The sequence below is a fragment of the Balaenoptera borealis genome (assembly GCF_965194805.1).
Source record: "Balaenoptera borealis genome assembly, chromosome: 16".
Lineage (NCBI taxonomy): Eukaryota > Metazoa > Chordata > Mammalia > Artiodactyla > Balaenopteridae > Balaenoptera > Balaenoptera borealis.
The window spans coordinates 21,774,409-21,798,155 of NC_138872.1; the positions used below are offsets into that span (position 1 = coordinate 21,774,409).

A 23,747-nucleotide genomic window follows, 5' to 3' on the forward strand; every position below is an offset into this window, starting at 1 on the left:
GGAAACTGAGGGCCCAGAGAGGGGCAGTACCTTGCCCAAGGCCACACAGCTAGAGAAAAGAAGAGCTGGAATTTGAACCCAGATGTGTCCATGTGCTATGTTCTTCTCCAAAGGGGAGGGAAATGACAAGCAGTTCTTGTGTCCAAGCAGACGTGATGACGATGGTGATGAGGGTTAGATGACTATTATGGGGTAGCCCACATTATTGACTGTGTTCTCCCCGCCAGACCCTCCTAAAGCACTTTGCAAACCTTGCCCGATTTAATTCTCATCATATCTTTGTGAGGGAGGGGCACCAACATTGTTTCCATTTTACAGATGAGGAAACTAAGGTCCAAAGAGGAAAGTGGCTTTCTTAACATCCCCTAGCCCGGTTGGTCAAGCAGGATTTGACTTCAGAGCCCCTGCCCCTCCTAAATCCATTTAGCCAAATCCTTCATTTTTCTGATGGGGAAACTGAGGCCTAGGGGGAGCAAGGGAGCAGCCTGAGAGAGCTGTAACCCAGATGAGACAAGAACCCACACCTCTGGCCTGGGCCCAGTGCCCTCAGCTGCCCCCGCACTGGCCACTGAGGATGGAGCATGGGAAGAGCCTGACCCCAGCCTCCCAGCTGTCAGGCCAGCCCAGCACACAGGGCACCAAGAACACAGATGCTTCGGGGGCAGCAGGAGGGACTCGGTCAACTCACACCTGGGGCACTGGGAGGACAGGCCACTCTCTGTCTCCCTCAGGCAAGGGGGGTAGATGTGGGCAGAGGCAGCGAAGGGATCCCCCGCGCCCAGCTGTTCAGAAGTTAGAGAGCGAGACAGCAGCAGGATCTGAGACTTCGAGTCAGGGCTACACCTGCATGGGCTCTGTGATCTCAACAGTGGCCTTCACTGCTCTGGGCCTCAGCTCCTTGTCAAGAATAATGATGATAATAATAATAACCAGTGCTTACGTACGGAGTTCTTATTGTCTGCAGGCCCTGTTCTAGTCATTTCACATATGGTTTTATTGTCACACCAACCCTGTGAGGCAGGAAACACAGAGAAATCAAGTCACTCACCCGGGGTCACACAGCTAGGAAGTGGCGTAGCTGAGATTCAAACCCAGGTCATATGGCTCTAGTGCAGAGAAGTGAGAATTAAATTAAACGTAAGTAACCCCTCCCCCTGCCCCTAATAATTCCAGATTTGAGCCCCGACTTTGCTCAAATCTGGAATTATTATTTTTAACACGGATATTATTATTATCATTAGTAGTAGTGGTAGGAGTAATGCCTCATGGATTAAGGGGATCTGGAAGCTTCTCTCCCTTGTTTACTAATTTTAGCTGATTTCAGCCCCATCGGCCTTCCCTGGAGAAAGCAAACTGGCTCCAGCACTGAGGCCTTTGCACTGGCTGTTCCCTCAGCCTGGAAAGCTCTTCCCCTCGACAGCCCCTTCTCCTCTCTGGCCCTGAATTTTAATCTGCAAAACAAGGGGTGGGGCAAGATGATTTCCGAGGTGTTCTCCACCTCTGTCCAGCTTGGCCTGGAATATCTGGTCCCAGACAGACAGACGGACAGACAGGACGGCTCAGCGCTGGGCTCAGCCCCAGGTGGAGAGCAGGCATGCGGCAGCTTTGGCACTAAATAATAATAACACGATTGTGTCGCTAACGGAGATTTATGGAGCCCTTTCCCAGCCATGAGCTCAGTGTGCTTCTGCAAATATGAAGCCATTTATCTAAAGACAAGTTCCCTTAATCCGCAGAAAGATGGTTTCCTCGGAGAAAACGGTTCTCCAATCCCCACCGCCTAACAGCTTGCTGTTGGCTTCTAAATTAATGGAGAGAAAGATGATGTTTTTCACGAGCTGCTGGGAACATGTTGGCTCCTTTGCAGCCTGCAGACATTTTGTGGGTGAAGTGGGGACAGGCAGGATCCTAAAATGTGGCAGAGGCCCAGCCAGAATGAGGGGGCCTCCGGGCCTGGGCTGGCTGACAGTCTCACTGTGTGACTGCAAGGGCAGGGCCCTGCCTGGGCCAGTTTCTCCTGTGCAAGGAGGTGCTTGGAAGATACCCTCTTGAGGGCTGGACAGAGCTGAGTTTGAATCCCAGCTCCTCCCTGACTTGCAGCGTGACCTGGGACAAGTGATTTCACGTGTGTGAGCCTCAGTTTCCTCCTCTGTAAAATGGGCTGCTGGTTCAGTGTGATCCTACATGAGATACACAGAGTCAGTGTTCAATAAATATTAGCCAGACTCCTCCCTCAGCACCACTTATGAGGGGTTCATACAATCTGAGAATCCAAATTTTCAGCACTCAAATTTTCATGATTATGTATCACAACCTCTACTTTACTGAGGGGGAAACTGAGCCCCAGAGAGGGGTGAGTCCTTGCTGGCCCCTAAGTCTGTAAGGCTGTGCCTGAAGATCCCAAGGGTGCTGGGGACTGTTTCCCGGTGGGTAACGGAGGGTGGTGTTCCTTGGGGAAGAAAGGGAAATATTGTCGTCATCAGCAGTGGAGAAAATCACAGCTGTGCTAAGAGAGGCCCTAACACGGATTGGACATTTTTGTATTAATTCAGTCTAGCTATATTTATTCTTTAAGCCTCCTCTTGGCTCAGAGAGGCATATCCCTGCCCTCATGGAACCCCCATCTCCCTCTCTTCTTGTCTCCCAGATGACCTGGTTCCACATGGACTGCCAGGACCTGATGGCCCAGCTCAGGCTGGGCAAGGCCCAAAGGGCCAGCCCTGGGGACCAGCGCCGCCTCCACCGCTACCTGCAGCGCCTGGCGTCGGAGTTCCCTGCTGAGAAGCTCACGGCCATGCGGCTGCAGGTGGCCTCTCTGAGCTGGGAGGCCCTGGGCCAGGACCTGTGGGAGGAGGCCCGGGAGAGGCACGAGGAGATCCAGACCCTCCTGACGAAGGCACTGGCCCACTGTCCATGCCCGGCAGGTCCCTCTTCCCACCCGGCGGGCCGGGAACTCAGAGGGGCGGCCGCCAAGGGCCAGGGCCTGAATGGAGAAGTCACTTACAAGGGAAGACGGGACCTGCCCCTCCAGGACTCACTGGGTCTGGATCATTCGCCAAAATCCTGTTGGCCTCCTTGGGCCCCCAGACGCGTACAGAACAGAAATTTCCAAGCAGCCCGTCCACCCCAGGAAGCTGGCCAGGCTTTTGAGGCTGATGAAGGCAGAAGCCCGCATGGGCCCCTGGATCCTGCCCCTGAGCGTTTTCTCGCCACCCTCTTCTCCTGGCAGCGGCTCCCCAGGCAGAGTCAGATCCCCCGGCCCACTGGGGGCAGCTTCTCCTCGGAGGGGACAGACTCACAGACGTCTCTGGAGGACTCACCCCACACAAGTCCCCCTGCATCCCTCTAGCTGGGAGTTCCCGTCCATCACACCAGGCTCCGGCAGGGATGGGTATGGCTCGGGTGGGGCCCAGCTAAAGACAGAGCTGGGGAGCCCTGGACCATCCGTCAGGACGTGGCTACTGAGTTTGGCCCGTGCTCGGTGGACAAGAACGCACGCCTGCTCCCGGCCCCAGGAAGCTCTGGGAAGACGCGACTCACACATCCAGAATAGTGAGAGTGGAGGGCAGGGCAGGACGTGGAAGAGCGTGAGATTGGCTCCAAAACCCTGCAGTCTCATCGTGGAAAGAGCTGTTGGTACAGATCCTTCCAGAGATCTCCGACTTAGGCAGGCCAGATGCCCACCTGGGGTTCAGGGGTATGTAAGCTTCCCCTTGGGGCACAAGGGGCAAAGTTGCCCTCATAATAGAACCCAGGGTGGGGAGATTGGGGGAGTGGCTTCTTGTCTTAGGGTCCTACGAAACAGATCCCACAAGGATTCGAGTGCGCATTTATTTGGCAGTGATCCCAGGAAACACTGGCGGAGGAGCAGGGGAGCGAGTCTGGGAAGGGAATAAAGGGGGTGCTGTCAAGTGAATTACCACATGTAATTTATCCACTGACGCCACTGGCCTCGGGCAAAGAGAATCACCTGCTGGAGGCCAGTTAGTGCACAAGGAAGGGGTAAGGGAGGGGGACTGTCTGCTGCACCTCTACTCTGTCACTTGGCTCCTCCAACAGACATGAGCATCAGTCTCAAGTTCAAGGAACCCCAGAGAGGACCACCTCCCTGTCCCATGATCCCTGCCTTCTTCCCCTCCCCACCACAGCTCCTCAGACCCACCCCCAAGCCCAGTCTCTCTTTGGGCACAGCCTCTGGGGCCTGGCGTCATCGGGTTCTGCTATGGTTGGGGCTGGAGGGTAGGGAGCCTTGTCCCCATCCAGCAGGTGGTGCGGGAGGACAGTGGGAAGAGGCTTGAGATGCTCTGATTTCAGATAGAGCATCTAGAAGACAGCCCAGAGTGACCATGGCTAGCGCCTCCCCTGAATGTCATTATCCTGAGAAAGTGCGCCCGTCTCTGCCCTGAGATGCATCACCAACATGGCCTCTGGTAGCCCAGCCCTGGAATTTTCCTGGCTCCAGGAAGAGGGTGGGGTGCACATCCTCCCACAAGATAAGGCTGTGGAAGGAGAGGGAGGCAGGACCGGAGCGGGCCTGGGAGGACAAACAGGGTTTCTCAAGAGTAACCTCGGGCCTGGTGGCTCGGTGGTTAAGCATCTGCCTGCCAATGCAGGGGACACGGGTTCGAGCCCTGGTCCGGGAAGACCCCACATGCCGCGGAGCAACTAAGCCCATGCGCCACAACTACTGAGCCTGCGCTCTAGAGCCTGCGAGCCACAACCACTGAGCCCACACGCCACAACTACTGAAGCCCGGGCGCCTAGAGCCCGTGCTCCGCCACAAGAGAGGCCACCGCAATGAGAAGCCCACACACCGCAACGAAGAGTAGCCCCCATTCGCCGCAACTAGAGAAAGCCCGCGCGCAGCAACGAAGACCCAAAGCAGCCAAAAATAAATAAATAAAATAGTAAATTTTAAAAAAATTATTAAAAAAAAGAGAGTAATCTCAGCAGAGAGAGCCACACAAACCTCAATGCCCAAAATGTCTTCAGGAATCTTCCAGGACTTAAGATTTCGTCAAGAGTGGTCTGGGGCCTGTCTGCCTCAGAACCACGAGCAGAGCTGATCAAAGGCAATGTCTTAGGGGATCCCACCCCAGATAGTTAAAACCAGACCCTTGGGGCAGGGGTGGCTGGAGTCTGCACGTGTAACCGAGTGTTCATGCAACACAGTGAGGTGGGGTGCTGTTGGGAAACCCTTGTGGCTGAGAACTGAGCCGCCCCCAACCCCCACCTCAAGCCAGCTCTGATTCTTGCATTCCAGTCTCCTGCCTTCTGTCCAGACAGGCCTGAGGATGCAGGAGGCATTTGATCAGTCCATCTCCATCCAGGCCTGTTGACTCAGAGGGGGGCCGAAGGCTCTTAAAATGCTGTTGCCATAGCAACAGCATCTAGCCAGTAGGGACCACAGGCAGGGAGCCAGGGTACCCGGGGTGCAAGGATGAAAACTGACTTCTGAGAGACTACAGCTACTGCTAGTGCTCAGGGGGGCTGAGGAGGGGTATGGATAATCCAAGAATCCTTGGGAGGGAGGGGCCCCCAAAGCCATCTTGTACATCCCTCTGTCTCCAGAAAGAGCCGAACGCCCACAACTTGTCTACTCACAGCAGCCCAAAGGGGAGAAGGGGATGCAGAAATGAAATATAATAATGAATAATAATATTACTAGCCAACATTTATTCTGCATTTTCTTTGTGTCTGACTTGGTGCTAAGCCCTTTAAAAGCTTTGCGGGGCTTGTTGAAATGTTCATAACAATCCAATGAAGCCAATACTAGTTTCACCCCATTTTATTGAGGAGGAAACTGCTTTTCAAGCTCCAGGGGTTGGTGGGCAAGAGGTGATAGGAGGAGCATGGCCTGGGAGTCAGGGACCTCACGTGACACTTCCGCCCTGCTGCCAGCTGCCTGTGTGACCCCGGGCAGGTTGCTTCCCCTTTCTGGCCCTTGGTTTACCCTATCTGTACAATCAGGTCATTGAATGGATAAGGATCTTTCTTGTCTTTGGAATCAGAGAGCCTTTGAATCCAGGCTTAATAACCTGGTGACTCTGAGCAGATGGCCGCCTCTCAGTTTTCCCATCTGTCCAATGGGTTTGTCAAGCCTACTGGGCCAGGATAATAAGATCCTGGGATCCCTGAGTTCCACACCAGGCCTCTTCCTCTCCAGAGGGGTGGCCATCTTGTAAAGTCTGAGAAACCCACTGGGGCAGTTGTAGGACTGAACTCAAATTGTAGTCTAGGCACTTTACAGACTACGGTGTATTTTTTGTCCATCCATTTCTTCATCCAATATTCCCTACAACCCTGAGGGCACAAAAGTCACACTATAGGATGTCTCCATTTTACAGATGAGAAGACTGAGGACTGGAGAGGGGAGGTGACTGGCCCAAGGTCACACAGCAAGGAAAGGAAGGACTAGAGAAGGGGAAACCTCAGAATCTGGACCTAGTTCTTGTCCATGCCTAATCCAGGAGAGCAGATGTCAGCCACTCTGAGGTGGGGACCCCACACCCTCATGCCTTCAAGTTACCCACATCAGACCCTGACAGGGCAGCAGGCAACACAGGCTGCCCTCCTGAAACAGAGATGTTCTGTTCTCTGCAAGCTGTGAACTGGCTTCCAGCCCAGGACAAACCCATCAGGCCCGAAACCTCCCAGCTGCAAAATAGCTCTCTGAGGCCAGAGCCAGTGGGCCTCCTGGAGAATAAACAAGCCCTCTGGCTGGGCGGCAGGATCCTTGGATCCCACCCACTTCAGTCTGGGGCATGACGGGGACCTGGGTGAACCACCGCACTTCCTCAGGCCTCATTTTCTCCATCTGTGAAGTGGGGGGATTGGGCAAGACCAGGGATGGCAAACGGGTGTCGTCTGGCCTGTGGAACTCCTGATCTGCCCTCCCAGTCCTGCCTCCCTCTCTGTGTACTGACCATACATCCAGGCACCCAGGCTGAAAACCTACAAGTTGTCCTTGAACTTCCCCAGAGCTCCCAGATCCACCCCCCTCATCTCTCTCTAATCTTCTTCTTCTTTCTCCCTCCACCTTCCCATCCTCATCCCAGTCTCCATCCTCTCTCCCCCTGGACAGTTGTAACAGTATCCTCAGTGGTCCTCCTGCAGCCACTTGGGCCCTTTTATCCATCCTCCACAGAGAGGTTAGAGGGACCTTTGCAAAATGTAAAATAATGCCACTCCCTGCTTAACAGAGCCCAGTGGCATCCCATGGCTCTCCAGATAACCCTCATCCTGCCCATCGCTGTAATCTACAAAGCTCTGTGGGGTCAGGCCTCTGCCCACCACTCTAGCCTCACCTTACTCCCCAGTCTCCATGGTCTCTGAGTTCCAACAACACTGACTTCCTTTTAGTTCCTCAGCCATTCCAAGCTCTTTCAAGTTCCCCTAGAAGCACACCTGGCAACAAGGATTCAGGTACAGGTGATTTGCTGAAGAGGAGATCATGAGAGAAACCACAGGAAGGGGAAACAGGACAGAGAAGGGAAGGAAACCAATGTACAATTTCAGATCAAGACTCAGCCTCTGCCTGATCACATGGGGAATGCTGGAGGGTATTTTTACACCTCCCGAGGCACTGCAGGCCTCTGCAAAAGCCTGCCACACAAAGCAGGGTCCAGGAACCCTAGGGCAGTGCTTGCTTGGAGGAGGGTTGCTGGTGTGGGCCCATAGAAGATAATATTCTGTATTACAAATATATAGAATGCTCTCGCGACTAAATTATAAATTTTTAAAACTCCAACTTAAAAATAGGTAAAGGATCTGAATGAGCATTTCTCCAAATAAGACGCACAAAATTCTAATAAGGACATGAAAAAATGCTCAACCTCATTAGCCATCAAGGAAATGCAACTCAAAACCACAATGAGATATCACTACACATTTACTAGGATGGCTAAAATTTAAAAGTCCAATAATAAACGTTGGAAGGATGTGGAGAAATTGGAACCCTCATACATTGCTGGGGGAATGTAAAATAACACAGCTGCTTTGGGAAACAGTTGGGCAGACTTTCAAATGGTTAAACATCCAGTTACAATATGACCCAGCAATTCCACTTCTAGGTATACACCCAAAAGCAACAAAACCATATGTCCACACAAGAATTTCTACATAAAGGTTTATAGCAGAATTTTCATCATAGTTGAAAGGAAGAAGCAACCCAAATATTGGTCAACCAGTGAATGAATAAACGAAATGTAGCATATCCATACAATAGGATGTTATTCAGCCATTAAAAGGAATGAAGTCACTTCCTAACTTATTCTGTGAAGCAAGCATTATCTTGATACCAAAGCCAGATAAATATATCACAAGAAAAGAAAATTACAGGTCAATATACCTTGTGAGTATAGATGTAAAAATCCTCAACAAGATACTAGCAAACCAAAGACAATAGCACATTAAAAGAATTATACAATGTGACCAAGTGGGATTTATCCCAGGTATGCAAGGGTAATTAAAGATAAGAAAATCAATCAATGTAATATACCACATTAATAGCATGAAGGGAGAAAAACGCGATCATCTCTGTTGTCTCAGAAAAGACATTTGATAAAATCCAACAGCTTTCATGATTAAAAACAAAACAAACAAAACAAAACAAAAAAAACAAGAACAACAGGAAAAAGTACTACTCTGAAAACAAGGAGTAAAAGGGAGCTTATTCAATGTGATAAATGGCATTCATGAAAAACCCACAACTAAGATCAAACTCAATGGTGAAAGGCTGAAAGCTTTCTCCCTAAGGTCAGGAGCAAAACAGGATGCCTATTTTCACCACTGCTATTCAACATTGTACTGGAAGTTCTAGACAAGAAAATTAGATAAGAAAAACAAATAAAAGGAATCCGATTAGACAAGAAAAAGAGCAGTTACCCTGCAAAAGAAAGAAAAGGCATCCAAACTGGAAAGGAAGGAATAAAGTTGTTTCTATTCACAGATGGCACGACTCTGTGTATAGAAAATACGAAATAATCCACAAGAAAGATACTAGAGCTAATAAACAAATGCAGCAAAGTTGTGGGTTACAAGATCAACACACAGAAATCTGTGTTTTTACACACCAGCAATGAACAATCTGAAAAGGAAATTAAGAAAGCAATTTCATTTCCAAAAGCATCTGAAAGAATAAAATACTTAGTAATAAATTTAACCAAGGAGGTGAAAGACATTGTATTCATAGGTAGGAAGACTTAACATTGTTAAAATGTCAATACTATCCAAAGGGATCCTCAGATTCAACATAATCCCTATCAAAATTCCAGCAGCCTTTTTTTGGGGCAGAAATAGAAAAGCTGATCCTCAAATTCTTATAGAATTTCAAGGGGCCCCCCAAGTAGCCAAAACAACTTGAAAAAGAAGAACAAACTTGGAGGACTCTCAGTTTCCAATTTCAAAACTTACTACAAACCTACAGTAATCAAAAGAGTGTGGTACTGCCATGAGAATGGACATCTAGACACATGGAATCAAAATAAACCCATAGGTCTACAGTCAATTGATTTTCAACAAGGCTGCCAAGTCCATTCAATGGGGAAAGAGTAAGTTCTTAAACAAATGGTGCTGGAACAACTGGATTTCTTCATGTAAAAGAATGAAGTTGGACCTCTGCTTCACGCCATATACAAAAATTAACTCAAAACAGATCAACAACCTAGATTTAAGAGATTAAACTATAAAACTCTTAGAAGAAAACATAAGGGTAGATCTTCACGAGCTTAGATTTGGCAGTGAGTTCTTAGATATGATACCAAAAGCATGAGCAACAAAAGTAAAAGTTCATAAATAGGACTTCATCAAAATTAAAAACTGTACATCAAAGGACATTATCAAGAAAATGAAAAGGCAACCTACAGAATGGGAGAAAATATTTACATATCTTATATTTGATGAGGGCTTAATATCCAGAATATATAAAGCACTGCTACAACTCAGCAAAAAAAGACAAGCAAACCAATTTTAAAATGGGTAAAGAACTTGAATAGACATTGCCCCAAAGAAGATATACAAATGGCTAACAAGCACATAAAAAGATGCTCAACATAATTAGTCATTAGGGAAATGCAAGTCAAAACCACAATGAGACACCACCTCACACCTACTAGGATGGGTATAATCAAAAAAGCAGAAAATAACAAATATTGGTGAGGATGCAGAGATTTGGAACCCTTGTACATTGCTGGTGGGAATGTAAAATGGTGCAGCCCCTGTGGAAAACATTTTGGTGGTTCCTCAAAAAGGTAAACATAGAATGACCCAGCAATTCCACTCCTAGGTATATACCCAAAAGAATTGAAAACAGGGACTCAAACATATACTTGTACACCAATGTTCACAGCAGCATTATTCATAATAGCCAAAAGGTGGAAATAATCCAAATGCATATCAAAATGTGGTATATACATACAATGGAATATTATCCAGCTATAAAAAGAATGATGTTCTGGTACATGCTACAGTATGGATGATCCTTGAAAACATTCTGCTAAATGAAATAAATCAGACAAAAAGACCAATATTGTATGATTCCATGAAATATCTAAAATAGGCAAATTCATAGAGACATAAGTAGGTTAGAGTATATCAGGGGCTGGGAGGAGGGAGGAATAAAGAATTAGTATTTAATGGATCCAGAATAGGCAAATCTATAGAAACAGAAATTAGATTAGTGGTTGCTTAGGGCTGGGAGTGTGGAGTGGGAGATGAATCCCTAAAGAGCAAAGGGTTTCTTTTTGAGGTCATGAAAATGTTCCGAAATTGACTATGGTAAAGGTTGCACGTATCTGAGAATATAGTAAAAGCTATTGATTTGTATACTTTATTTTTTATTTTTTTTTAATTTATGTATTTTATTTCGGCTGCATTGGGTCTTCGTTGCTGCACACGGGCTTTCTCTAGTTGTGGTGAGTGGGGGGCTACTCTTCGTTGCGGTGTGAGGGCTTCTCATTGTGGTGGCTTCTCTTGTTGCAGAGCACGGTCTCTAGGAGAGCAGGCTTCAGTAGTTGTGGTGCACGGGCTTAGTTGCTCCGCGGCATGTGGGATCTTCCTGGACCGGGGCCCGAACCCGTGTCCCCTGCATTGGCAGGCAGATTCTCAACCACTGCGCCACCAGGGCAGCCCTGATTTATATACTTTAAATGGGTGAATTGTATGGTATGTGAACTATATCTCAATAAAGCTTTTTCTTTTCTTTAAACAAACAAACAAACAAAAACAGATAGAAGCCAGAGGAGGGATGCACAGAAACAAAAAATCATCATAGGGAATCTAGCATAGCGCTGACAATTTCTGCTTACAAGCTCTTTCTTGTCTCAATACCTGGAAAGTCCTTCCCCTATCTTTTCAATTAGTTAAGCCCTCTTTATCCTTCAGATATCATCAACAGGGTCAGGCTTTCCTGGTCACTCTGAAGGAGTCAAAATCCCCCTTTATAAAGACCATGTAGTTCTTTCATAGCACTTATCTCAATTGCCATTTTGCAATATTTTATTAATGCTCATATCCCCCACTAAACTGTGAGTTTCACAAGAGCAGGAACTGAACCTGCCTGTTCAATGTATCCTTGGCACAGGGAAGAAAATCGACAAAATTTGTTAGACGAATTGATGAATGAATAAATACCAACTTTGATTGATTAGTAGGGACTGCCTAGAGCACCTGGCTGGCTCAGTAAGAAGGAATTCTATGACTGATTAATGATCTCTGCCATGGAGGAGGGCCGCTATAGAGATACTAGCCTTGTCCCAAATTTGCCATCCCTGAATTACAGAGGGCCATCCCTCAGGGTCCCCCATCAGAGGGCGCTCTACAAACAGTCTCATCTCTGCCAGCTCCCAGGAAGAGAGTGCAGTTGTCATCCCAGCTGGCCTTGATAATCAATCACACAGCCATGCGGCGCCATTAGGACTTGTCACTGAGCAACATCCAGGTGCACCAGGCAGGAGCAAGCAAGCTCATTTGCATTTCATCTGCATGGAAATTTGCATACGCCTCCACAGCTCTGTCTCCTTGCAATTTTCAAGTTAAAATGTCATTATCACTCCTGTGAAGCCTCTTATTTCTTGATTTCATTCTCCCTGCTCCTCTAACCTGATTCCCTCCTAAGCCTCAGACACTCAAGCTTGGGCTGGGAGAAGGAAATGGTTTGAGCTTTGGTTCTGCTGCTGATTCACTTGTGATTTCCCTCTCTGGGCCATGTCTGTGCCACTAGGCACAGAGACAGGGATGGTCCTATGGGAGCTGCCCTTTAAGCAGTCACAGGAGGGCTGCCACAAACTTAGCCACTCAGGACTGTCCCCATGAAGCCTCCAATTCCCCATCTCTAAGACTTTGACCTTGCTGTGCCCTCCTCCTGGAAAAGCCTTCTCCCTTTCCTACAGGGTGAATGTCCAACATCCGCCCCTTTCCTTCTCTGCTTATACCGTGCCACAGCCCCTCAGTCATAAACCGGTTGGATGAAAAGACAGACATGTGACCCAAGCTCACCAATAAGATTCCTTTTCCAGGATTTGGATTTGGGAATCAGAGATGCTAGGCAGTTTCTGAACTGAGCATGTGTAAACTTGAGTTCAGAGGGCCACTGTGTCCAGCTGTGTACATAGAAAGCAGAAAAGTAGTCCTGGGGGTGGAGCAAAACTGATGCACCCAGAGCCAGCCTCAAGAGACCGAGAGGTAGCAAAGGCCCTGGCTCGCGGTCTAGCCCCCATCCCCAAGCCCCAACCCTGAGGCCTGGCTGTCCTGCTCAGTACTGCTTCCAGAACTCACCACCTCTGCTCCCTGTCTCTTTTCATGCTTCAGCAAGCCCTAGGGCCTTGTGTTCCTTGCAACTGGGATGAAACAATAGAAGATGAAATGTGAGCTCAAGGATCCCAAAAGGAAGTTTTTTTAAAAATATTTATTTACTTATTACTTTGGCCTGCGCCAGGTCTTAGTTGCGGCATGCGGACTCTTAGTTGCTGCGTGCAGGATCTAGTTTCCTGACCAGGGATCGAACCTGGACCCCCTGCATTGAGAGCACAGAGTCTTACCCACTGGACCACCAGGGAAGTCCCCCAAAAGGAACTTCTGAGGGAAAAGAATTTGATACTTGACGTCTCAAAAAGAGCATGGAAATTGTTGTGAAGCTAGAAAGCAGAACTTAAATAAACTTTCTTTTTTGGTGTTTATACCGAGAAAAGGGGGCATCATTAAGTTCTTTAGAAACAGGAGCTATGACTTTTTCTTTCTTTTTTAAAATTTTTTATTGAGGTATCATTGATTTACAATATTATATGTTTCAGGTGTATAACATAGCTGTTCACAATTTTTAAAGATTATACTGCATTTATAGTTATAAAATATTGGCTATATACCCTGTGCTGTACAATATATCCTTGTAGCTTATTTATTTTATACATAGTAGTTTGTACCTCTTAATCCTCTATGCCTATCTTGCCCCCTACCCTTTCCCTCTTCCCACTGGTAACTGCTTGTTCTCTATATCTGTGAGCCTGTTTCTTTTTTGTTATATCACTAGTTCATTACATCTTTTAGATTCCACTTAAGTAATATCATACAGTATTTGTCCTCTGTCTGACTTATTTCACTTGCATAATACCCTCCAAGTCCATCCATGTTGTTGCAAATGGCAAAATTTCATTTTATTTATGGCTGAGTAGTATTCCAGAGATGCATGTAACGCTCAGCATTGGAGCGCTATAAATGGGAGGTGGCATCATTATTGACGATCCGTTTGCAAGGGACTCTGAACCCTAAGAGACCTCTGCTGGACCACCTCAGTGGAAGGAGATGGGGCCCCAGGTTCAAGTCCCAGCTTGGCCACTGGTTTACCGTGAGACCCCAGGCAAGTCCCTCCCCTTCTCTAGGCCCCAGATTCTCCTCTGGTTACTGGGGAGAGTATCAGATGGTGGAGGAGGTGGAAGTCTGGAATCATCTGGATCAGGGAGCTGTTGCTAATCTACCTGGGGGCTGGCCTGGTTCTCACATCTTGCCCCTGAATCTCAGCAACCCTGATCTCAGTGATTCTTTCTCTGAAATCTGTTCATGACCATGTAACCCAGGGGTGTCCTTGGCCTCTTAAAGGGGCCCTATTTCTACCATCTGCTCTCCAAGGGTCTCTGCTCTGTGGGTCCAGGCCAGGATCCCAGCTCCATCCTCCAGCCCTCAACACATAACCACGTCCTGTGGCTCAAGGAAGCATTTCCCAGCTGGTTGTGTCTCAGCATTTCCCTACCTGCTTGGCTGACCATCCTGCAAAGCTGGGGTCACCAGGGCTGTTGTGTGTGTGGAGGTGGCTGCTCTTGTTTCCTTCATTGTTTGTAAGAAAAAGGCTTAGCAGCTCTGGTTGTTAATATGTTCCCGCTGAGGAAGAGACCCAGGATTAGCTCTGTAAGAAGATATAAGACTGAGCATGATCTGGGTTTGACCAGAAAAGGCATGATGTGGTCTGAGGGAGGGGTCTGAGCCATACGGGCTCCCAGTGACAGCGCCGATGCTGCCTTGAACCAGGAGATCTTGGGCCCAGACCCCACTCGGGGACCCTCACACCACGTGTGTGGGGCGGGATGCATTTCCCAAAGGCGGCCGCGAGAGCCCCTACCATCTCATATGCTTTTCTTTTCTTTTTTTTTTTTTTAGATATGGAAATTTTTTTTTTTTTATAAATTTATTTATTTTTGGCTGCGTTGGGTCTTCGTTGCTACGCGCGGGCTTTCTCTAGTTGCGGCGAGCGGGGGCTACTCTTCGTTGTGGTGCATGGGCTTCTCATTGCGGTGGCTTCTCTTGTTGTGGAGCATGGGCTCTAGGTGGGCAGGCTTCAGTAGTTGTGGCTCGCGGGCTTAGTTGTTCCACGGCATGTGGGATCTTCCCGGACCAGGGCTCAAACCCGTGCCCCCTGCATTGGCAGGCGGATTCTTAACCATTGCACCACCAGTGATGCAAAGTTTACTCTAGGTTGACAAAATCCAGGCATTTAGTTGAGTGAAATCACGAGGGTCAGCAAAGGTCAGTATCTTCATTCCTTAGGCTCCAGTTAGTCTGGTGGTTGAGTGCTCAAGGGAGGTTGGATCCTGCAAAACAACTCAAAAATGTGCTTCAAGCTGATCTCTCCCTTTGAAACAGAACTGGGAGTCTTCACGATTGACTTATTACCTTTGCTATAGTTACTTCTCTTGCCTGATCACTGTCGTTTGTTCCTGCATTCTTTGTTCTTTTTAAAATCATTAATTACTGAGACCTATTTTTGTTTCCACGTGAAGACCTATAGGAGGCTATAGTTCACCTTTCTCCCAATCATCAGTAAAGAGAACACAGAGAGGTTCTGAAATTCACACTCTGGTTCTTAATTTAAGCTTGTCCAGCGCATGTTACACTTTCTCTTATTGCCTTGTATTCTACTTCCGCAAAATACAATGTAGTCTGGTTTAACACCATCCTTTCCTTATAACTGTCTTGCTAACATCTTGGAGCTCAGCCACCAGACTGTAATGCAGTCCAAAATTGTCCACATAGAAGGGACCACCAGGAGGGGCCTTTGGTAGGTGTTTTGGCGACAGCCCTGCTGAGCCCCTAGCTGACAGCCAGCATCAATCTCCAGACGTGCAAGTGAGGATGCTTCCGTGTGATTCCAGCCTCCAGCCACTGAATCACCCTTCGAGTGTTCCCAGCTGATAACATGGATCAGGGAAAACTGTCCCTAATTGTGCCATGTCCAAATTCCTGGCCCACAGAACCAGGGAGCATCATAAAATGCTTGTCTTGGGCTTCCCTGGCGGTGCAGTGGTTGAGAGTCTGCCTGCCAATGCAGGGGACACAGGTTCGAGCCCTGGTCTGGGAGGATCCCACATGCCGCGGAGCAACTGAGCCTGTGAGCCACAACTGCTGAGCCTGCGCGTCTGGAGCCTGTGCTCCGCAACGGGAGAGGCCGCGACAGAGAGAGGCCCGCGCACCGCGATGAAGAGTGGTCCCCGCTCACTGCAACTGGAGAAAGCCCTCGCACAGAAAGGAAGACCCAACACAGCCAAAAATAAATATAAATTAATTAATTAATTAAAGAAACGTTTAAAAAAAAAAAGATCAACATTCATTAAAAAAAATAATAATAAAATAAAATGCTTGTCTTAGACCATGAAGTTTTGGGTGGTTTGTAATGCTGAGAGTGTACGAGAGCAGTGGCCTTGCTAGAGGGTGCCCACCCAAAGTCCTGAGCCCTCCCCCACCGTGTGGGTCTCATCTCCCTCTCCTTACTGAACCTCACCCAGAACATCCCCTCTTATTCAGGTGAAGAAACAGGTTCAGGAGGACCAGGGACTTGCCTAGGGTACCACAGACTTCAGTGGCTAGCTGCCCTGGTGCGGGGAAGCTCTGATTAAACAAGATCTCTTAGAGCAATTGCAAATGACAGCCATGGGGTTGGCCCACTGCCTGTTTTTATAAATAAAGTTTTATTTTAACACAGCCATGTCCATTTATTTACATATCTCCTGTGGCTGCTTTAACACTACAAGGGCACAATCAAGTATGGGCCACAAAACCTGAAATATTGACTGAGCTCTGCCCACCAAAGCAACAGCCAGCTGAACCCACCACCAGTCCCTCCCATCAGGAAACTTGCACAAGCCACATAGATAGCCTCACCCACCAGAGGGCAGACAGCAGAAGCAAGAAGAACTGCCATCCTGCAGCCTGTGGAACAAAAACCACATTCACAGAAAGATGGACAAGATGAAAAGGCAGAGGGCTATGTACCAGATAAAGGAACGAGATAAAACCCCAGAAAAACAACTAAAGGAAGTGGAGATAGGCAACCTTCTCGAAAAAGAATTCAGAATAATTATAGGAAGATGATCCAGGACTTCAGAAAAAGAATGGAGGCAAAGATGAAGAAGATGCAAGAAATGTTTAACAAAGATCTAGAAGAATTAAAGAACAAACAAACAGAGAAGAACAACAAAATAACTGAAATGAAAAATACACTAGAAGGAATCAATAGCAGAATAACTGAGGCATAAGAACGGATAAGTGACCTAGAAGACAGAACGGTGGAATTCACTGCTGCAGAACAAAATAAAGAAAAAAGAATGAAAAAAAATGAAGACTGCCTAAGAGACCTCTGGGACAACATTAAACACAACAACATTCACATTATAGGGGTCCCAGAAAGAGAGGAGAGAGAGAAAGGACCCAAGAAAATATTTGAAGAGATCATAGTCGAAAACTTCCCTAACATGGGAAAGGAAATAGCCACCCAAGTCCAGGAAGTGCAGAGAGTCCATACAGGATAAACCCAAGGAGAAACACGCCGAGACACATAGTAATCAAATTGGCAAAAATTAAAGACAAAGAAAAATTATTGAAAGCAACAAGGGAAAAATGACAAATAACATACAAGGGAACTCCCATAACATTAACAGCTGATTTCTCAGAAGAATCTCTACAAGCCAGAAGGGAGCGGCATGATATACTTAAAGTGATGAAAGGGAAGAACCTACAACCAAGAGTACTCTATCCGGCAAGGATCTCATTCATATTTGATGGAGAAATCAAAAGCTTTACAGACAAGCAAAAGCTAAGAGAATTCAGCACCACCAAACCAGCTCTACAACAAATGCTAAAGGAACTTCTCTAAGTGGGAAACACAAGAGAAGAAAAGGACCTACAAAAACAAACCCAAAACAATTAAGAAAATGGTCATAGGAACATACATATCGATAATTACCTTAAACGTGAATGGATTAAATGCTCCAACCAAAAGACACAGGCTTGCTGAATGGATACAAAAACAAGACCCATATATATGCTGGCTACAAGAGACCCACTTCAGACCTAGGGACACATACAGACTGAAAGTGAGGGGATGGAAAAAGATATTCCATGCAAATGGAAATCAAAAGAAAGCTGGAGTAGCTATGAAATACTCTCAGATAAAATAGACTTTAAAATAAAGAATGTTACAAGAGACAAGGAAGGACACTACATAATGATCAAGGGATCAATCCAAGAAGAAGATATAACAATTATAAATATATATGCACCCAACATAGGAGCACCTCAATACATAAGGCAACTACTAACAGCTATAAAAGAGGAAATCGACAGTAACACAATAATAGTGGGGGACTTTAACACCTCACTTACACCAATAGACAGATCATCCAACCAGAAAAGTAATAAGAAACACAAGCTTTAAATGACACAATAGGCCAGATAGATTTAATTGATATTTATAGGACATTCCATCCAAAAAACAGCAGATTACACTTTCTTCTCAAGTGCGCATGGAACATTCTCCAGAACAGATCACATCTTGGGTCACAAATCAATCCTCAGTAAATTTAAGAAAATTGAAGTCATATCAAGCATCTTTTCTGACCACAACGCTATGAGAATTTTTTCCCTGTAATTGATTTCTAAATCAATTACAGGGGAAAAAATGTAAAAAACACAAACACATGGAGGCTGAACAATCCATTACTAAATAACCAAGAGATCACTGAAGAAATCAAAGAGGAAATCAAAAAATACCTAGAGATAAATTACAACGAAAACATGACGATCCAAAACTTATGGAATGCAGCAAAAGCAGTTCTAAGAGGGAAGTTTATAGTTATACAAGCCTACCTCAAGAAACAAGAAAAATCTCAAATAAACAATCTAACCTTACACCTAAAGGAACTAGAGAAAGAAGAACAAACAAAACCCAAAGTTAGCAGAAGGAAAAAAATCATAAAGATCAGAGCAGAAATAAATGAAATAGAAACAAAGAAAACAATAGCAAAGATCAATAAAACTAAAAGCTGGTTCTTTGAGAAGATAAACAAAATTGATAAACCATTAGCCAAACTCATCAAGAGAAAGAGGGAGAGGACTCAAATCAATAAAATTAGAAATGAAAAAGGAGAAGTTACAACAGACACCACAGAGATACAAAGCATCCTAAGAGACTACTACAAGCAACTCTATGCCAATAAAATGGACAACCTGGAAGAAATGGACACATTCTTAGAAAGGTATAACCTTCCAAGACTGAACCAGGAAGAAACAGAAAATATGAACAGACCAAGTAATGAAATTGAAACTGTGATTAAAAATCTTCCAACAAACAAAAGTCCAGGACCATATGGCTTCACAGGTGAATTCTATCAAACATTTAGAGAAGAGCTAACACCCATCCTTCTCAAACTCTTCCAAAAAATTGCAGAGGAAGGAACACGCCCAAACTCATTCTATGAGGTCACCATCACCCTGATAAGAAAACCAGACAAAGACACTACAAAAAAACAAAATTACAGAACAACACCACTGATGAATAGAGATGCAAAAATCCTCAACAAAATACTAACAAACAGAATCCAACAACACATTAAAAGGATCATACACCATGATCAAGTGGGATTTATCCCAGGGATGCAAGCATTCTTCAACATACACAAATCAATCAATGTGATACACCATATTAACAAATTGAAGAAGAAAAACCATATGATCATCTCAATAGATGCAGAAAAAGCTTTTGACAAAATTCAACACCCATTTATGATAAAAACTCTCCAGAAAGTGGGCATAGAGGGAACCTACCTCAACATAATAAAGGTCATATATGACAAACCCACAGCAAACATCATTCTCAATGGTGAAAAACTGAAAGCATTTCCTCTAAGATCAGGAACAAGACAAGGATGTCCACTCTCGCCACTCTTACTCAACATAGTTTTGGAAGTCCTAGCCACGGCAATCAGAGAAGAAAAAGAAATAAAAGGAATACAAATTGGAAAAGAAGAAGTAAATCTGTCACTGTTTGCAGATGACATGATACTATACATAGAGAATCCTAAAGATGCCACCAGAAAACGACTAGAGCTAATCAATGAATTTGGTAACGTTGCAGGATACAAAATTAATGCACAGAAATCTCTTGCATTCCTATACACTAACAATGAAAAATCTGAAAGAGGAATTAAGGAAACACTCCCATTTACCATTACAACAAAAAGAATAAAATACCTAGGAATAAACCTGCCTAGGGAGACAAAAGGCCTGTATGCAGAAAACTATAAGACACTGATGAAAGAAATTAAAGATGATACCAACAGATGGAGAGATATACCATGCTCTTGGATTGGAAAAATCAATATTGTGAAAATGACTATACTACCCAAAGCAATGTACAGATTCAATGCAATCCCTATCAAATTACCAGTGGCATTTTTTACAGAACTAGAACAAAAAAATCTTAAAATTTGTATGGAGACACAAAAGACCCCGAATAGCCAAAGCAGTCTTGAGGGGAAAAACGGAGCTGGAGGAATCAGATTCCCTGACTTCAGACTATACTACAAAGCTACAGTAATCAAGACAGTATGGTACTGGCACAAAAACAGAAATATAGATCAATGGAACAGGATAGAAAGCCCAGAGATAAACCCACGCACCTATGGTCAACTAATCTATGACAAAGGAGGCAAGGATATACAATGGAGAAAAGACAGTCTCTTCAATAAGTGGTGCTGGGGAAACTGGACAGCTACATGTAAAAGAATGAAATTAGAGCACTCCCTAACACCATACACAAAAATAAACTCAAAATGGATTAGAGACTTAAATGTAAGACCAGAACTATAAAACTCTTAGAGGAAAACATTGGAAGAACACTCTTTGACATAAATCACAGCAAGATCTTTTTTGATCCACCTCCTAGAGTAATGGAAATAAAAACAAAAATAAACATATGGGACCTAATGAAACTTAAAACCTTTTGCAAAGCAAAGGTAACTACAAACAAGACGAAAAGAGAACCCTCAGAATGGGAAAAAATATTTGCAAACGAATCAACGGACAAAGGATTAATCTCCAAAATATATAAACAGCTCATGCAGCTCAATATTAAAAAAACAAACAACCCAATCCAAAAATGGGCAGAAGACCTAAATAGACATTTCTCCAAAGAGGACATACATATGGCCAAGAAACACACAAAAAGCTGCTCAACACCACTAATTATTAGAGAAATGCAAATCAAAACTACAATGAGGTATCACCTCACACCAGTTAGAATGGCCATCATCAGAAAATCTACAAACAGCAAATGCTGGAGAGGGTATGGAGAAAAGGGAACCCTCTTGCACTGTTGGTGGGAATGTAAATTGATACAGCCACTATGGAGAACAGTATGGAGGTTCCTTAAAAAACTAAAAATAGAATTACCATATAACCCAGCAATCCCACTACTGGGCATATACCCAGAGAAAACCATAATTCAAAAAGACACATGCACCCCAGTGTTCATTGCAACACTATTTACAATAACCAGCTCATGGAAGCAACCTAAATGCCCATCGACAGGTGAATGGATAAAGAAGATGTGGTACATATATTACAATGGAATATTACTCAGCCATAAAAAGGAACGAAATTGGGTCATTTGTAGAGACATGGATGAATCTAGAGACTGTCATACAGAGTGAAGTAAGTCAGAAAGTGAAAAAGAAATATCGTATATTAACGCATATATGTGGAACCTAGAAAAATGGTACAGATGAACCGGTTTGCAGGGCAGAAATTGAGACACAGATGTAGAGAACAAACCTATGGTCACCAAGGAGGGAAAGCGGCGGGGGGTGGGGGTGGTGGTGTGATGAATTGGGAGATTGGGATTGACATGTATACACTGATGTGTATAAAATGGATGACAAATAAGAACCTGCTGTATAAAAAAATAAATAGAATAAGATTCAAAAATTCAAAAAAACCCCCCCAAAACCTGAAATATTTACTAACTGGTCCTTTACTGAATGTTTGCCTTCCTTAAAGGCCTGAGGAAACTGCAGCCCCTCCCAGAAGCTCAAACCTCCCCAAGGGATGAAACGGAAAATTTTCAGCAAAAAGCTCTAAGTTTAACCCCAGGAGACCTAGGTTCTAATCTCCTCCTTCTCTGCAGACCTCACTTTTTTCTTTTACAACATAGAGCAATAACTGTTCCTGCTCCTGACAGGTGCAGGGAGGATGGAGGAAAAGGGAGGGTAAAGACCCTTTGCCTACAAGCCCAGCACACGGCGCTCGGCAGGCCCTCAGTCCTGTGAGCGGCTGCCCATCCTTTTCCCTTCCACCCTGAGAAGTTTCTGGCTTGCAGGGAGGGGCAAGAACGGAGTTGGAGCTCCCAGAGAAATTAGTTCCTTGGCTCCCGTGGCTTCACCTCATTTGTGATGTTAATTGCAGAGATTTGCATAATGTGCTTACTGAGGTGTTATTTTACTTGCACATTTAAATCATTTAATCATCTGTCTTTTCCCCCCTCTTAATCTTGAGATGTTAAGATGAGGAGGGGGAGGTGAAAGAAAGACAGGAGACTGTGAGTCTCTAGGTTTCTCTTTCTCTGACTGCATCTCTGTCTCTGTCTCTGTCTCTCTCTCTCTCTCTCTCTCTCACACACACACACACACACACACACACAGAGAGACAAAGTGAACTCCCAGATGCAACCCTGATGTTTAACACTCTTTATCTCCATCACTGGACTCCAGCCACACTGGCTCTTGCCCTTCCTCATACACTAAGTACATTCCAGCCTCAGGACCTTTGCACTTGCCTTCTCCTCTGCTTGGAGGAGATATCCTTTCTCCAGATATCCACACAGTTCCCTCTCTCACTTTATTCACATCTTGCCGCTTCAGGTAATACTTCCTTGACCTCCTTGTCTTATTTAGTAGCTTCTATCCTTTTTGCATTTTTCTGCAAAGCACTTGTCACCACTCAACATTGTGGTCCATTTTTTGTCAACTCCTTTAACAGAATGTGAGCTTCACAAGGGCAAGGGTTTTATTTGTTTGTTTGTTTTGGCCCTGCAGCGAGGTATGTGGGATCCTAGTTCCCTGACCAGAGATTGAACCCATGCCCCCTGCAGTGGAAGCATGGAATCTTAACCACTGGACTGCCAGGGAAGTCCCAGGGCAAGCGTTTTGTTTTTGTTTTTCTGCTTGGTTTTTGTTTACTGCTGTCTCTCCAAGTGCCTAGAACAGTGCCTGGCACATAGTAGGTATGCAGTAAATATTTGTCAAATTAAGAAACTTACACTGAAGGTTTAAAAGCCCTAAAAGGATAAGATGTGATGACTGTACAGTCACAGGCTTCCAGGCCGTTGTCGGCTCTGAGTCCAGGACCCAGGTTTGCTAGCACTGAGCCCAGGCTTTCTCCAGAAATGGAGCTGTTTCTGGAAGGTCCCTTAAAGCAATGACCCCAGGTCAGCCTCCCCTGGGGGCTGACATTTCCTGGGCAGTAAGAACAGCTGTCTAGGGTCTGGGCAGAGTGAGTCTGAACTGGCAGCCTTCCAGAGAACTGGGCAGTTGTTTCACAACTCCAGGCGTCATATGTGGCGGAACTCAGCGGTCAGACTGATAAGTCCAGAGGTCACGGTCTAACCATAGAGGGCACAGGGAGGAAGGCTGAGGGCACAGGGAGGAAGGTGAGAGGTCACTGAGAGTCCTGAGAAGGCTGCTATTCCCACTTCCCAGTGGATGTTTTGAGCCAAAGATCAGAGCTGGATATCCAAGCCTCCTCTGCACCATTGTACAGATGAGGAAACTGAGGCTCAGCCTAGGGAATTGGCTTGTCCAAGTGTCCTGAGCAGGGCCCATCTCCCACAGGAGCTCCTGGGTGGAAAGACCCTGGTCTGGGAAGTGCCAGGCACGGTTCCCACTGCCTGTATTGTGCCCCTTCCTCCTCCAGATCCTCCTCAGATGTCACTT

General features: G+C 45.6%; 1 protein-coding gene across 1 annotated transcript in view; it reads left to right on the top strand.

Annotated features, from left to right (window-relative positions):
- The window catches only part of KIAA1755, a 45,945-nt gene extending 39,162 nt beyond the window's left edge, over positions 1 to 6,783 (top strand). Inside the window, exon 14 of the mRNA XM_082361923.1 lies at positions 2,648 to 6,783. Coding sequence (XP_082218049.1) covers positions 2,648 to 3,349 — 702 coding nt within the window. The 3' untranslated portion in view covers positions 3,350 to 6,783. The remainder of the gene's footprint in view (positions 1 to 2,647) is intronic.
- The last annotated feature ends 16,964 nt before the right edge of the window (positions 6,784 to 23,747 follow it).